General features: G+C 41.1%; 1 protein-coding gene across 1 annotated transcript in view; it reads right to left on the reverse strand.

Moving 5' to 3' along the window:
- Positions 1-1,065: 1,065 nt before the first annotated feature.
- Positions 1,066-16,180, reverse strand: part of LOC118426932 (anosmin-1-like) — a 57,281-nt gene continuing 42,166 nt past the window's right edge. Inside the window, exons 4-15 of the mRNA XM_035836564.1 lie at positions 13,170-13,395; positions 8,057-8,238; positions 7,442-7,568; positions 6,803-7,059; positions 6,525-6,612; positions 6,144-6,278; positions 5,405-5,520; positions 4,663-4,834; positions 3,944-4,060; positions 3,375-3,487; positions 2,565-2,703; positions 1,066-2,191 (exon numbers count right to left, since the gene is read on the reverse strand). Of these exons, the coding sequence (XP_035692457.1) occupies positions 1,908-2,191; positions 2,565-2,703; positions 3,375-3,487; positions 3,944-4,060; positions 4,663-4,834; positions 5,405-5,520; positions 6,144-6,278; positions 6,525-6,612; positions 6,803-7,059; positions 7,442-7,568; positions 8,057-8,238; positions 13,170-13,395 (1,956 nt within the window). The 3' untranslated portion in view covers positions 1,066-1,907. The remainder of the gene's footprint in view (positions 2,192-2,564; positions 2,704-3,374; positions 3,488-3,943; positions 4,061-4,662; positions 4,835-5,404; positions 5,521-6,143; positions 6,279-6,524; positions 6,613-6,802; positions 7,060-7,441; positions 7,569-8,056; positions 8,239-13,169; positions 13,396-16,180) is intronic.

Genomic DNA, 16,180 nt, shown 5'->3' on the forward strand with positions numbered 1-16,180 from the left:
GAGCTGGATCCTCTAAGTAATAGCTTATTTCCTTTAAGTAGCAAGACTTAAGTCTTAAAAAGAACATGTAGCACCATTGCAGTCCTGGTCATGAAGCCTTGGGATGTGACTGACATCGCAAGTTGAGGTGACAATAGTGAAAGGCTTTCATACTGAAACACACTGTAAACCAGGACTCTTTCAATGAAACTGATATCTACATGTAGTTAATACTATATATAATAGGGTTATGGGTTGAATAAGAAAATGGGATAAAATTTGGTCAAATTCCATGAAAAGTGGATGAATGATGAGACTTATGAAGTGAATTTTTGTACAGTCATGAAACTTGAGATGCACAATGTAGTGCTAGAAACTTGCTGCAGCTATGTACTGTATATTGTTGATGTCATTACACAACTACATGGGAAACGACCTTAATTTAGAGTAGAAAAGCTTGAATTTGTCTTTTGATAACTAAGATAAAGCGATGCATAATATTTAGATTATATTATAACTTTATCAGTTATACAGTAAATCTTAAATGTTCACTTGGATGGCATTAACTTTTCTAAATCACATTAAGATATCACCAGATTTCTATGACACAAAATCTGACACTATAATTCTCTTACTATGTAATCATAACTTGGTATATCATGATTAGGACTTCATTGTTGCGGTTTTACTGTCTCTACCTTTGTGGTTCACAAAAGATAATTGAGTTCCTGATTAACGATCCTTTTTATGAGGCGACATCCTTTCTAACTCTCAAAAGATCCTGAAATGTTCCACTGCTTTCTTTCCACACCCATTTAATTCCTTAGTTTTTACTCTTCTTAAATAAACATGCATTATGATGTTCAAATGAAGTTTTTTTGTAGTCTAAGCAGTTAATCTAATAAAGTATTAGTGCCATTGATTTTGACAGCTTTCCTTTTTTTTGTGGAATGGAGCTTATAAATAAGTACCTACAAATGATTTTTCTCCTTTTTTTGTTGCTGAGATTTTTTGTCAGTTGCCTGATCTTAACAAGAGTTTGATATTCATGTTTGACTTCCATGAAAAACTTTTTTCAAATTCCCCTTTTGTTGAACTTATTTTGATTAAAAAAAGATTTAAATTGGTGTGGTCTTAATCTTATAAACATGTGGTTGTGGACAAAACTACAAGCTGTCATCAAATAGAGTTCTTTTCCCTTGACTATTGCAACAACCATCACACACATGTAAGAAGTGCAGCAACATTACGTGGTGCACCCAACGCATACGCCAGCTCCAACAATGGGAACAAAGACATGGAGGAACTGCTGGATATATATCAACTTTACCATCGCACCTATGCCACCATTCATAACCCCAAACAGGGAGTCTACTAGCCTGGTATCCAGCCGTATTATAGCTATCGTGTCTCTTCTGTCCTCTCCATAAATAGACGACAGAAGAGACTTGGGAGCTATAATATGGCTGGATACCAGGCTAGGAGTCTACCTCTGTGGCTGTTGTAGCATTCTTGCAGTGCCTGTACATTTTGTGTTCAACCCATAGTGATGACACACAAACTGTTGGCACCATGACATGATAAAACAGCCACCTGTAATGGTCATGTGACTTTAAAGTGTCCTCAGAGAATAGTCCCCATATTTAGAGTCATGAACAGAGCCCAAAAGGCTGATAGAAAGCTCCTTACATCGAGCAGTTTGTGCATGTCACAGACAATCACAGATTGTACAGACAGGACCAACAAAGGACTGTTTGCATTTAGTTATACTTAGGAACATTATCTGTAAACAGCTTTAACTTGCACTGCTGAAGCTTCTTCTAGATCTGTCACACAACAAACGGTCCTTTCTTGGCCTCTCTGGAACACTCACCATCTTAATCGTCGTTTTCACTAATTACGTTCTATTTACAGTACACATTAGGTATTTACATACAAGAGAATCCTGTTGTAGTTAATGCAACAATTGTGAAGGAGCACAAAAGTACAGTAAGCCAACACAATCTTAACGACTGCGCGGAAGAACGGGGTGCGCTATTTGTTTCGCTCCCCGGGTTTTGTAGCGCCCAAGAAGGTGACGTTCTAGTTCGAGCCGTGCTCTGCGGAGAAACGGAGTTTCTTCTCTCGTCGTCTTGGAAGAGGTCGGAGTTGTAACCCTGGAATTTTCTCTCCCACTCCTCCGCTAATGACGGTCTCCCGATAGGAGGGATAACTGTAAAGCAAGAACAGCATGTTGTAAGAATTCAAACCAAGCTGATTTATAAAGAAAATTATATTAAGGGAAAAGAATTGCATGCCAGTCAACTAAATCAGCACCTTACAAGTCTTTCTCAGTCTTCTTATTTGTGAAACTAGCAAATGGCAACACTGTTCCTAACACTGGAAATAGCGCATGCTCTAGCTGTCTCGGCAGATCTCTGTCTGTGAGGGACTTAGATCTTAGATCTCTAGGTAACTAATTTCTTACGCATGCGTGTTACTGTCTATGTAACAAGGTGTTAGTCTTTATGCTGATACTTCAAACTAAGAGCACACATGTTACAATAGATGAGAGACTAGTACCATAGAGCAAGGAAGGCACTTACAGTTGGGCTGTTGCCTGATGGGAGGAACGGTGAACTCGAGCTGCGCCATGGCGCCCCCTCCGACCTCCGACAGTGCCTGAACCTGCAGCACGTAAGGTCGGCCTGGGGTCAACCCCTGGATCAGGTGAGTAAACTGGTCCTGGGGGGGACAAACAAGGATAGAACACTGTGATACCAGCTCCTGCCTTGGGCTGTTGCCAAAAACGTCTTTGGTCACTCGAAATGAGCACAGTCATTAACTACCGACGTATTGAAGCGGTTAGAGAGACAACAACAACTGTACAGCAACAAATTATTACAGATCTGAAAGGAGAAATAAGGACTTATCACAATGCTAAACTTTCTTCCAACGCAAATGCATACACGGATCAAATTTTCAATGACCACTGTCGCCTACTTCAGGATCAACCAATATATGATTACTAACAACACAGATGAGCTTCCATGATAGAATACACTGTGATGTCAGTTCCGCCCCAAGGTGTATCCAACACTGTCTTTAGTCACTCAAATCGAGTGTGTCCATGTGCCGTAACAGAGCATTGCATTCGGAACAAATTGTTACAAGATTCAATGCTTGCCATGCCCCGATGTTGTACCCTTGAGAAAGACACTTTATTCCCATAGCTAACAGTGGAGTGACACCACCAAGCCCCTTATCCAATTGGTATAAAGGGTGCCGATAATACAGATTTAATGCACCAGTGTGCCTACATGTGGACATTTGCTCCTGAAAACAGTAAAAGAAAAAGTCGACATCTCTACTAAGCCTACTTAAAAGAAGGGGCCTAACATTAAAGACTGTCTCACCTTGGGCAGCATTTTTGCCTTTGCACTTGTCCTGTCTATGACAGGAGCCTGGGGTAGGCCGGGGGTCACACCTTTGGGCGAGGAGACCTGCTCTCCCCACATCACACGGAAACCTGGGGAAGAACAAGTATCCACACGTTAACCAATGAAAGAAAAGTACACAGCTGACAACATATAATACTGTCAACACAGATATTTCTGACTAAATGGTCACCACGTAACAATTATACCCAGATGTCAATTCAAGTTTGCTTGTTTGAACCTTCGTTTATTCATTTACAAGTTACATGAATAGGTCTGAAACAGCATCTCTTTTCTATTAGCTATTTTAGTTGAGCACACCAGGTCTTTGCGATAAGACCTGGGGCAAATGGCTTAACATCAAAAAACATTATGCAACTCTTTTCCAGTTGTACCCATATCCAGGCACTGTTGAAATACAGCCCACCGGCTTCACTTGAGTTTGAAATGAATCCCCATAGTTATCCCATTGACACTGGGTGGTTTCGAACCACGTGCACCTATCTTCGACGAATTTGTTGGGGATCTTCTGCGATAATGGTACCCACCTGTAACTGGTTTGTCGGACTGAACAGGCATCCTCCATTTGAACTGTCCCGTCACGTTTCCGTCCGCCATGAAGAACACGAAGGACAGGTTCTGGGGCTGCTGGGGTACATCTGGTGCTGCAAATACAGAACAACAGATTCAACTTCAACAATCTTGTAGTTATGGCGACAGCAAGTACATTTTACGGATGACATCCAATCCTCTGAAGACCCCAAATCTAAACTATGTGGTGTAGCATACTGACCAGGACTTTCTCAGGTGTGGTGTATTGTACCGTAATGTAGTGTTATACTGCAATCATAGACAAGTGTAGACAATCCTCGACGACGGGGAAAGAGCCATGATGATGATGAGACAAGTGTAGTGTAGTGTAATTACCTCAGTGAAATGGGCTTATTGTACATAGTGACTGCTGTCTGTCCACAAGATACCTTGAGAATGTCTGGATGGATTGTTTGGATATTCAGTATGTGAATAGGTTTCTATAAGACCTTGAAATGCCCCTAGTGGTCTGTTACGGTGATGCAGCAAAAATTCTGGCTTTGATATCTCGTGTTCTGGACACGTTAAGGTCATGATATTTGAGTGGTTGATCGCTCTTGAAAGGAAGAGTAAGGCATGTAGGTTTTGGCCCCTAGTTAATGTTGTGTAGCATAATGACCTGGAGTATGACAGTGTTGCTAGTTAGGTGTAGTTTTAAGTATTTTGGTGTACTAACCAGGAGTGGGACAGTCTGGCCTCTGCCGTCCCCTGATCCTGATCTCGCGGCACGGCGGACTGTAGAAGCGGATCCCTGTCTCCTTACCCATCACCCCTTCTGATGACACGGCGTGAACTCTGACTTCGTAGTGACAGTCAAACCTCAGGTCGTAGATGTCAAAGTCAAGATTCTACCGAGAGAGAATGGAATCATGAACAGGGAAATCATATTTCTTAAGGTCTAACCGGAATCATTACCCAGATAGATCTAAGTAAAATACATTGCCTAAGACGGTACCAACTTGAGATTTTTGGTGATGCCTCAGGGGCTAGCCTAATGGGGTCAGTAGGTAGGGATTCTCTACATGCTCCTTTTCCAAGAATCCAGGAATTCATCAGGTATTTCTGTTGTGTCTTGAGAAAGCACTGTTGTAACATCTGTACCCAAAAGTAGGTTTGCCCAGCGTCGTGCACAACTACTATTTTTCTGGATTTACAGCAAATAGCTATAGGGTGTACATTGTTGGTGTGGGTTTCCCAGATTGTTTTTGGTAATTTTTGTTTCCTAGTACAATCTTGTATAATTACAAAATCATGTTGGAAATACCAGTGCCTGATGTGTTTCAGTTTAGCATTGAGAAACTATATCTGTCAGATCACTTCAGCCGAGATCTAAAAAAACAGACCCTAATAAAGACCGTAACAAGAAACACAACAATTTCAGAAGGTAGGAAATCACTACAGAGATTATAGGTACTCACATGAGTGGTGGCCTCCTTGATCCTGCTGAGAAGCGTTCCGTCCCCACTGTACCCGTCCCCACACACCGTGGGAACCCACCGCAGCATGAACTTGGTCACAGACTTGTGCGTTTCACCTGATAAGGACGGCAATATTGAATCATAGTCTTCTTGGTTACTTGCTTAAGTCAAGTCTATCCAGGTTCAAGTACAGATGTATCCCTGTCGGTCATCGCTCGGACTATAGTAAATTCTTGGCTAAATTTTCTCTATTGGGATCAATTTTCTCTTCTTCAAAGATCTCATACCCCAGTGAAATACATCCCGCTTTGATGAATTTCTTAATGCCATAGCCCTAGCCATCACAAATGATAGTGATCCTTCCTTTTCTTTGAATCCCAGCTACATTATCTCCCTTCCAAAAGGGGCCAATGGTTGTCCCCATTCTATGGTGGTCCGACATTGACCAGCTGTCCATGGACAATAACATACTACTTTCAGGAAGGGGGTGTCAGCGTTAGTGTTGTGGTACCAGAAAATACTGCAAGGGGGCCAAAACTGCTACATGTGTGTTTCTTTGGGACAACAAGAGCTTCCCACACACCAAAATTAATTCAAATCTGTCAAAACAATCTTGAGTCACAGATGCAAACACACATACACAACCAAAAACAAGACCCTCAACAGAGGTGAACCTCCTTCCCTGGAGATAGACTGGGAAGGAGGTAAATAGAAGCCCTTTAAGCAGTTTGACATTCACCTTCAGGTAGATCCCAGTAGACCTTGGCCTTGACTCTATCGTGGTGGAAGAACGGCTCCTCTATCGACAGGTTCCGTACCACGCTGGGCGAGTGCAGGCGCAGGATCATCGGGTTTGGAGGTGTCGGCGGCAACTCTAGAGGGAACAAGTTAATCCTGTCAGCCACATCGGATGGTAATGCTAGTTCACCTTTATGATGGCTTTATGCATGGCGTAACTTAAATCTGCTGTAGATTGACGGTGATTTCAAACTCAGTCTGCAATATTTTGAAAATATTACAATTTGAAACCACATCTGTTAACTTGATATCCTTTAACGAATGGCTGTCAAGCTGAACCAGTTGTTAAGTTTTATAACTCAAACAGCTTCAAACACCTTACCTATGGGGAGGGGGATGGTGCTGAGGAAGAAGGACTCCCGATCACTGCGTAGTCTCTCATTGTCTCCCCAGTTGGCAAATGCTTGAACCTGTACATGTAAAATTAATGTATCTTTAATATTCAACTCTTAACAACTGTAAGGCTATTCTCCTACCAGTTATAACAAGGAAAATGAACACAGTAGATTTGATGCTGTTAGTTCCTAAAGACCACCTTCACACAAGTCAAGGTGTCTAATCATTTCAGAACTGTAATTGGAAACAAGTTAGAAGCCTCACCTGAACAAAGTAGCTAGTATCCGGCTCCAGCCCCTCCAGAGTGATCATGGCAGTTCTCACACTCTTTCTGTGCTCCTTCAACTTCATGAGGCCAGGGGTCACGCCCTTTAACCTTTTACTCCAGTACACCCGATACCTGGTGATAGGCAGGTCGCTGTACGCCGGTGGGTACCAGCGGACGTCTACGGAGATTTTTCCGTCCTTGATGTCGAAGTCGCCCTCAGTTAGGTTCCATGGAGGACTTGGAGCCGCAGGATCTGCAACAAAAAGCCAAAGCATAACTTCCAATTCTCCAAGTATTCTATTACACCACTTCTGCCTGACATGTAATATTCACATCACCTCAGACTCTCAGTCATACAGCGGATGGTACCTGACCAGTGATATGCTAAAGACATACGTAGTACAGATGAACATGAGATGAGGCAAGATTTCAAGTTCATTAATTGCTGGTGTCTGCATGAGTGATAAGGAATACTGGGATTTCCCTAGCAAACCCTGGACTTGCAATCAAGAGATTTCAATTTGGGCATTTAGATACTAGTATCACTGAGACAGTTTTGGCTTGGCATTGGGGAAGGATTCTGCTTTATAGTTGCAGCTTGCGGAAAGCTTTGGACCAAGATGATAATATCCCACCTTTCCTGAGCCTCTCGGCCTTGCTGGGTTCGCTGAAGCCCCTGGTGCCGTTCTCGTTCACTGCGGCCAGCCGCCACTGGTACCATCTGCCTCGATGTGCCTTCACAACGGTGGCCTGGGACGTTGTCTGTAAAGCATGAGGATATAGTGAGCAAAACTTGCGGCTGACACTCACACAAAAATATACTGTGGCTTGGGACATTGTCTGCACAGGATGAGGACATTATGAGCAAACCTTGTGTCTGACAAGCACTGTTTATGCTATTAGCTATTTCAGATGATATTTTCTTTCATTTAGTGCTTTGTACAATATAAGAAATGTATGCATCAATGTTTCCACTATGAAAATATGAACAATCTCTACTTCTATCACAAAGTTCTGAAAGGATTTTATCTAGACAAAAATCAACTATTCGTCTGTTCATCTCCAAGCAGGAAAGTTGGGACCAATTTCCAAAAAAATCCAAAAGTTGAGACACCACATTTTGTCAATGAAAATATGACCGCTCTGCACCTATCGCCTAAGATATACATCTCAAAATGTGACAATATAGAGTTTGTAGTGTGAAAGATTCTACAAATAAGGATTTGTTCTAAAAAAAACACTACATTTACCTGTTCCACAAGCTCCCAGTCGGACATGTCGTCCTCCTTGACATACTTCCCCACCGCTGACCGCTCCTGAAGCAGGAACACTGCATGGTCAAACTTCTTCTGCGATGACCACTCCACAACGATGGACTGGCCCTTCTTGGTTTCTATGGCAACAGGACGTTCTGCAAAACGTGGAGGTGTTCCTAGAAGGCAACACAAAAGAACATTATTAAGTCATTCGATCTTTATACTCTTTTGAGTTTTCCAGCTGTTATGTTTAGACAATAACATTGCATCAATCTTCAATTCATAAGGCTTAGATATCTTAACTGGAAATTCAGTAAAGGCAACAGGGTTTCATTCAGCATGATACATTCGAGTAAGTATTTCAGTTAATTTCCAAATACGACCATGGGTGCATTTTAGAAGGTCTTTAAAATAGACCAATGGAGTCTCATTCAGCACCAAGGACATAAACATGATGTTTATAATATGTGTAGCAGTCAGCATTTTAGTATTATAAGTATGGTCAAACCATATTGTCACAATTTCATACATTTGTACTGATGTTGTTGATTCACGTTTCATTCAGCACCAAGGATAATGCCATGATACTTATAATGAATACCCAAATAAGCATTTAGGTGTAATAAGTGTGGTCAATCCATGTTGTCACAATTTCATAAATTTGTAGTGAAGTACTGTTGTTGTTCAGGTCAAAGTCTAGAGTCATGTTTCATTCAGCACCAAGGACAAAACCATGGCTCTCATAAGAAGCAAGCATTTATGATAGATATGTGTGGTCGAACCATGAATATCATTGATGTTATCACTATTTAATACACTACAGTTATTGAGGTAAAAGCCAGCAGTCATGCGAAAGAGCACAACTGACAGATCGAAGCCTGGCTCAATGCATCCCGTGTAGCTGGTAAATGATAAAATCCATGTTCATGCCATCCCCTCCTAAAACATTTACACTGGCTTAGAGGTAAGTTTTGGGGATTACACTGATACAGGAAACAGCTTATGAGCCAAGCCTCAACAGCCTGCCTGGCTTACCGAAGCAACCAAATAATCCATACAGCCAACGTATGTGTTATTCATAACCTTGTAATAGCTACTTCATTATTCATCATGCGAAACTGCCGTCCGTCGCTGATTCATAAAGCTACAACGTGCCGGCCCTTTGACTGAATGCATTGTATAAGGTCATGTTCATGTATATAAGGATAACATTGTGTAATACTATATAGTTTCCTAATGTTGTGTCAGAAAAGATACATGTATCCTATGCAATGGACATATAACTCTGATGCAACATTGATCGAAGATTCAACTACAGGTAAAACCACCATGAAGTCTATTGTAACTGCAAGACAACAGCTCCTGTACATGCCTGACAACATATTGTAACTGAGGCACCATTTTGGTCAAGATTAAAGGTGTCTAGTTGCTATGACAGTTGACTTTCTATCCGATTATTGATAAATACACACAATTCAGCCAGGCTCATCACACGGAGTCCTGAATATGAATATTACGTTCTTGTACAGTGCTCAATGTGTCTCTTTGTTCACAGCAATGGCAGACACTTGACTCCCTTGTCTACATCTATAATCCTTGTTTGTTATCAGCAAGCTGTTACTGTGTCAGTTACTATAATTAAACGTCACACAAATGCTAGACACTGTGCTTTTGTTGTGTAGCATATGTGGTATGGCATAACAGCTGGTGTAGACGTATGCCGTATATGGATCACACACATCTGAATCTATTATGTATTGATTTATGTTAAACATATCTGTATGTGTGGTTGATGAAAAAAGAGTATAGGAATTGTAATATTTAATATGGCAAACTTTTCACAAAGGACACCTAAAACTGATTACTTCCAAAGGGACAATCAAAGGGAGTGATACATCATCACAAGTCAAGCAGTCTCTTTCATATGTGTCGCTGCAGCTGATTGGTTTGGGGAAATTCAAGGGTAGGAGATTGCAGAATCCAATTTCCTGTATTGTCTCTACGGGGACCTCATCCAACTTTCATTTTGATCCAATTTGGCACCAAAAATTCCCCCCTGCTCGCGGTCAGCACTTTTGAGTAATGAGGTAAAAATGAGGTAAAACGTGTGAAATTATCCTTCCATGTTCTGTATTATGAGCAAAACATGACCCTTGGCTCCCTCAGCTTTTTATACAATTTTTGCCTTTATTTGATTAGGAAGAATTTAAAACATCCTGTACATCTGATTTTGTCGTAATCAACTTCACATACCTGCACAACTTTTTGTAACTCAATGATGCAAAATGACATTGGAACATGTTCTCTGATTTTCTTTGATTTCATTAATTTTATAGAATTTTCCACAAAGCTCAGAGGAACTTTGGTTAACCTATGGACAGAAAGAAATCCATATGAATAAGGCTCCAGATCAATAAAGTGATTGGCATGAAATAGTGCCTTGGTCGTCTGCTTTATTTGATGTGAAAAAATACTAAGTTCAAGGAAATTTTTTCATACTACGTCTTTCTACACTTTTTTCCATTTCTGTATGGCACATTTGTTATGCTGCTTGGTATGCAGCTTTTTGTCAAAATGAAACCTCTTATATCTACCTAAAAAGGACATCAAAGCAGCTCACTCCCTATAAAAACTTTTATTGACAAAAACGGTCTCAAATCTAAACATCATAAACCATTCTCTATTGTACCACCATAATAAGCCAAAACCATCATCATAAATTCTCCACTTTTTTTTTTACAGTTTTCTCATTTCTTTTCACAAATTTGTTGTTCAATCTGTCCCTGGTATTTTCCTTGCTGTGCAGAAAATGATAGAAAATAACCACAAAGTCCAAAGGGACCATCAGAAATCATTAAGCTCCAATCGGTAACCCCCGGCCCAATCCATAATGTATTTCTAACCCAAACAGCCATTTGATTTGGAATCACTCCCTCACAAAACATCATCATCAATTAATCTCCAACCATCATCGAACTACTAAATCTTTCCTGTATGACATCATCCCCTTTGTCTGCTCTGCAATTTTCGTTTTCATTCATGAATTAGGCAAAAACATTTATATTCTTTTCATCACATACAGGAATTTGTGGTAGATTGATATTCTCCCGATTCTGCAATGCTTAATTTCACCATTTATCATTCCTATACACATATTCTCACAAAAAGGGAAAGGCTTCAGATCTAATCTCCTTTTATGAATATTATAATAAGCAAGTTTGTGCTAAATGTGCAGTGTTAAAGCTACTTTGGGAAACACAGGAAAAACAATGGATGTTGTTCTTTTCCAAAATCGTATCTTATTACCTGGATATCTAACCTTCATCGACATACTTTGAGAAAGAGCTTGAAAAGTTGAAATACCTCTTATTTATCAACGTTGGCATTCGGGTTTAACCAGATTTCGGGAGGATGGACCCCACTCATGTTTTATACAATTCATCTAATACAGACTTTATTGATTTTGGGTAAATATGAGGCTTTGGTCGACCTCCATCAGAACTCATGAAAGATTCAGCTAGGGGATTGGATGACCACTCAGGGGACCGTGATGGCTGTGGACCTGTCTGGGAGGGGCGATACAGACACACACATCATCATTTTCACCTCGTAAACCTCACCCAGCCATGAACCACTCTCCGGGTGATGCTCGTCGTAACGACTGGGGGTTCACACGGTCTGGGGGAAACTCAACCACCAAAACTTTTCTGGGACTTCTGGCTATCTTTGTTGGGCATGAAGTTAGGCTGTTATGATTTGATTACATGGATGACATACTCCAGGCACCCTAAAAGTCATGCAAGCAAACGAAAGCAATAAGAACAGCGAGGGTTTTTAATTTGTGACACAAAACAAGTCAGAACTTATACAATGGCAGATTTGGCACAGTATCTGTCTTCAATAAAAAAATATGAATAAAAAAAGTGGTCATAAAGTGCTATAATTTTGCAACATTTCATTTTTCATTCATCTACCAGTAGACTAAGTATATTTTGTCCTTCTGGATGCTATGGGGACCTAAAGCCAGCAGACCTGTGTATGTTGGTACATTAAACCTCTACACATAAAAAAAACCCAACATACTTATCATACAGTAGAGGAGACGTGACCTGCTGTGCTTGGCTCAAATAAACGAGCCATAGCTAAGCCGCATTGGTCTGCTGCTAATGAGAAAACATCATGCTTCATCGTCAGTCTGCGGTCGCTCCCTTTATTACCTTAATAGTTTACCTTTTACATCTTGTGAACTATAAGGTAATCTACCAATGGTACCAGCCTTTTTGTAGTGATCAGTTGACTGCATCATACATTTGTACGTTTGTAAGTCTGCTACCATCTTGTGTTAAAAAACAACCCAGCGCTAGGACAGGCATTAAGTGAGGAGTTATTCAAACCATTGGTGGAAGGCTTACATTTGAGTAGAACTGTTTGCAGCGGAAGCAATAATCACGAAGTGATTCCCTAATAAGCCTTTATGCACGCTCAGAATGATATGATCTGAAAACTTTCTGACAAAGAACAATATCATCGGATCAGATCAGTGCCGACTGTGAAATATTCATCATAATCATATACAAAATCTGCTGTTATCCCACAGGGATTCCATCAGAAATGGCTTGCCTGTCTGTTCTGAGGACATGTGATTACCAGTTGGGAATAGTTATGGATTTCAAATAATGCTTTACCGAGACCAAATTTTTCTTCCATTTTGTCATCAGACAGGTTTTCATGCTCCATTTGTCGACTGCCTAGTATCTAGATCTGTAATCATAAATAGTGAATTTCTGCAGAGTCAATATCAAGTTTTTGCTGGTGTAATATTGGTGTTCATGGCTGGTGGACAATCACGCATGATCGCATTGCAATGGACAACGGCTCATGAAGTTTCGTGCGAGCGTACTCTCTCAAGCGAGAGAGATGAAATTTCACAACACACACTTTGGCCATAAACCTATCAAATTACTCCCGAAACTAACAAAAAGTGGCAGCGACAAGCTATAACGTGGTTGTAATGCATTGTTCTAATTTGATGCTGACTGAAATTTATATATTACCAAGTCATGACAACTTCAAGCAATAAAATTGGTTTCGACGGTTTATAACATACCTGTATGTCTATTGAGGGGTTCTTGACAAGTATGGCCACATCCATTGGGACAACACTTGAGCGCCCCCTTGCAGTCCTGATCAGCACTGCAGCTCTCCACACACGCTGCAGCAAAGCCCTGTGCGTCCTCTGGGGCAGGGCAGTCCCCCTGTTTGTTGGTGCTGGTGTAGCTGAGGTAGTCGCAGGTGCTGTTGCAGAGAGAGTGGCCTTGGACTGTAGGTAGCGACTGTTGAGAGACAAAACAATAAGCTATTGTTAGCATATTAACTAGACAAAGACCCTACAATAGGAAAGACCATGAAGGCCTACTTTTAAGCAGGTATCTCACAGGACTGAGCCAAATTGCGCCAGGCATTCTTAAATAGGATGCAAACCGGCACACAGTCTAGCAAGACACCCAATTTAATTTGTAAATACAGATTTTTTTAACGTGCTCGAGTCATGGTTCCCCTCAAGCAAAGGACCTCCATTTTGCATCCCATCTAAGATGACATCCCTAACCAAACCTATCTAATTGTACTTAATTTTTGACCTGAGTGGAGTGAGGCAATTGGTGTAAAGGTGAAGTCATGCTAAATGGAACACTTGTACATACAGTACCAGACAGGTTTTCCGGTTGGTGCATCAACCATCCACTTTGGACATGGGCCAGGTGCTTCAGACAACTTTTTTCCTCTTAAGATTCCTATCTCTGTCGAGGAATTCTAACTATGCATGTCTCTTATTAACTTTCCACTTCAAGAAATTATCCGTTCATCAATTTGGACTCAATTGGATTTATACAGCAAGGTGACTCAACTGAACACAACATCGAAAAAAAATTTGTTTCTTCATTTGCGATGTCTAACTCTTACTACAACAATTCATCAGCAACATTTGGAAACGAATAATGTTATGAACATAATCTTTGCATTACCCGTTAAGATATGCACACTGACATTGCTGTGCCATACGAGCCTTGCTACATTACTCCTGACATTTTTACAGGCAGTTGTTCGGCAGTTGAGAAATGTCAACACAACCCCCTGGAAGGTTCTAATTGGCACAATTTGCAGACAAAAGGAGGGCACTTTGTCCTAGACAAATGCCCGGGCCCGTAACATTTCGGCAGACAAATGGCGTGGTTCCCTCCCTAATCAATGCACAGGGAATCACGGGTTCCCCTCCTCCAGTGAAATGTCTCATCTACACAGCACTCCACAAACGGCCCAATTTTCAGCTGCTAGGCTGTCAAAATTGTTCTGTATTCTGTATGCAGTTTTGTAGCTGTTGCCATTCGTTGTATCCTTTACAATTGTCAAGCAATAAAGTTCATTCATTTAATGATTTTGAAAAAAGCAAGCACATATCCTTGATCATGTACTACATGTAAATGATGTCATACTTTAGTTTACGAAGAAGTCAGTCTTTTCTATAAGAAATGATTTATTCATCAGTCTACACAGTTATCAAATCCCTTGTTTGTTTGCCTTTAATGATGTCAATATAACTACATTATGGGTTACCTATTACAGAAATGTTTATAGATCTTACACATTTAGTTTGTCTCTATGTATGTCAGTCAGTGTCATCTTTTATTTGCTATGGGTCTGAGAACTCGAAATAAAGAGTTGATAAATCTTCTCCCCCAAATGAAAAGTTTCTTTATGACTCTGAACAGGAGAGAACACCTTGTTTCCCTTTGATCTCGCCACCCTGCCCTTCGCCTAACGACGATGGTGATGATGAATAGAGACAGGTAGTACTACGTTACAACCCATCTTTATTTTTCACTTCATCACCCTTGCCAATCCACTACCTCATTACTGCGCTCTATACAGGCCCACCCAGATCAATATGCTCATGTTTGTTGAAATATGGTGCCAAGATTAACAATCTCGTGGGAAATTTGCAGAGAGGGAGCCCCGTGATGACACGGTACGGGGAAAAATCCACACGGCACTCCATTTTTTGCTCATATCAAAATTACCAGACTGCGATGGTGGGATATATTGGATGTGGTAGTTAGGGGAGAGGTAGCGTTGCCGGATAGCGGTCGATTATAGGTCTTTTTCGCGAAATGAGGGAGTGCCGGTAAAGTGAGCTCGACAACACCCAGCGTGTTGCCTTCGCGGCCAATATCTTTTACGGCAAAATCTGGGCGTCCGAGAGCCATATGGTCTGGCCAAGGTGACCAGTTCGAAGGGTCAGCACAAGAAACGATTGGGAGAGGGCAGATTTTAATTCTGAAGGAAGGGCTGTGTGATGCAGGGGTGAGTAAAAGTCAGCCAGGCACTTAGCTAATGAGGCAGAGAAGTGGTTTATTGGCGATCTGTCAAGACTCAGGGAGAGAGGATGGAGACAGCCGGCCTGCTTGACACACCGTTTTTCACAATTACCGACGCTTTAGAGACGGATAACAGGCATTATCGGCGAACAGAAAATTACCCCGATAACTATGGCAAGAGCATCTGGAAGATGGGCGCAGTCTCGCTCGCCAATCAAACTTTCTTTCCGTGAGTGTTTATTAGGATGTCAGTTGCGCTGTCACTATACAGTTTTTCTCCGCACATACATTGTAGGGGTGTTTTGATGAGTCAACAATGAGTAAGAGAAAACTGAACGTGTTCCAGCTCTCAAATCTTGACAGCAGTCCAAGATGATAAACTGCCAGTGAAGACCTTTTAGCACTTAAGAGCACTTCAACCTCCTTCATTAGGGCAGCTAATTTTGCTCCAGAAAACACCCCAAACTTTTGGCCAGCCTCAGGAAAGCTTTTGACACTTTCTTGGCTCTCTTCATGCATAACTGCATGCTTCACTAACTCTTACCAGCTTCACAAAGCACATCTCACAAAAGAGTCCCAACAGAAACATCATCTTTTTGATTTGCTAAAATATACTGAAGTGTAGAACAAAGGAAGGTGATGTCCAAGTGGAAAAATTCCATATAACAATAGCAAGCCGTAAGTGGTAGCAGAACAAAAGACTTAAACAAACCAAAAACAATCCGAAAAATGGCTATTGAATGTA

This window comes from Branchiostoma floridae, chromosome 12 (assembly GCF_000003815.2).
Source record: "Branchiostoma floridae strain S238N-H82 chromosome 12, Bfl_VNyyK, whole genome shotgun sequence".
NCBI classification, from domain to species: Eukaryota; Metazoa; Chordata; class Leptocardii; order Amphioxiformes; family Branchiostomatidae; genus Branchiostoma; species Branchiostoma floridae.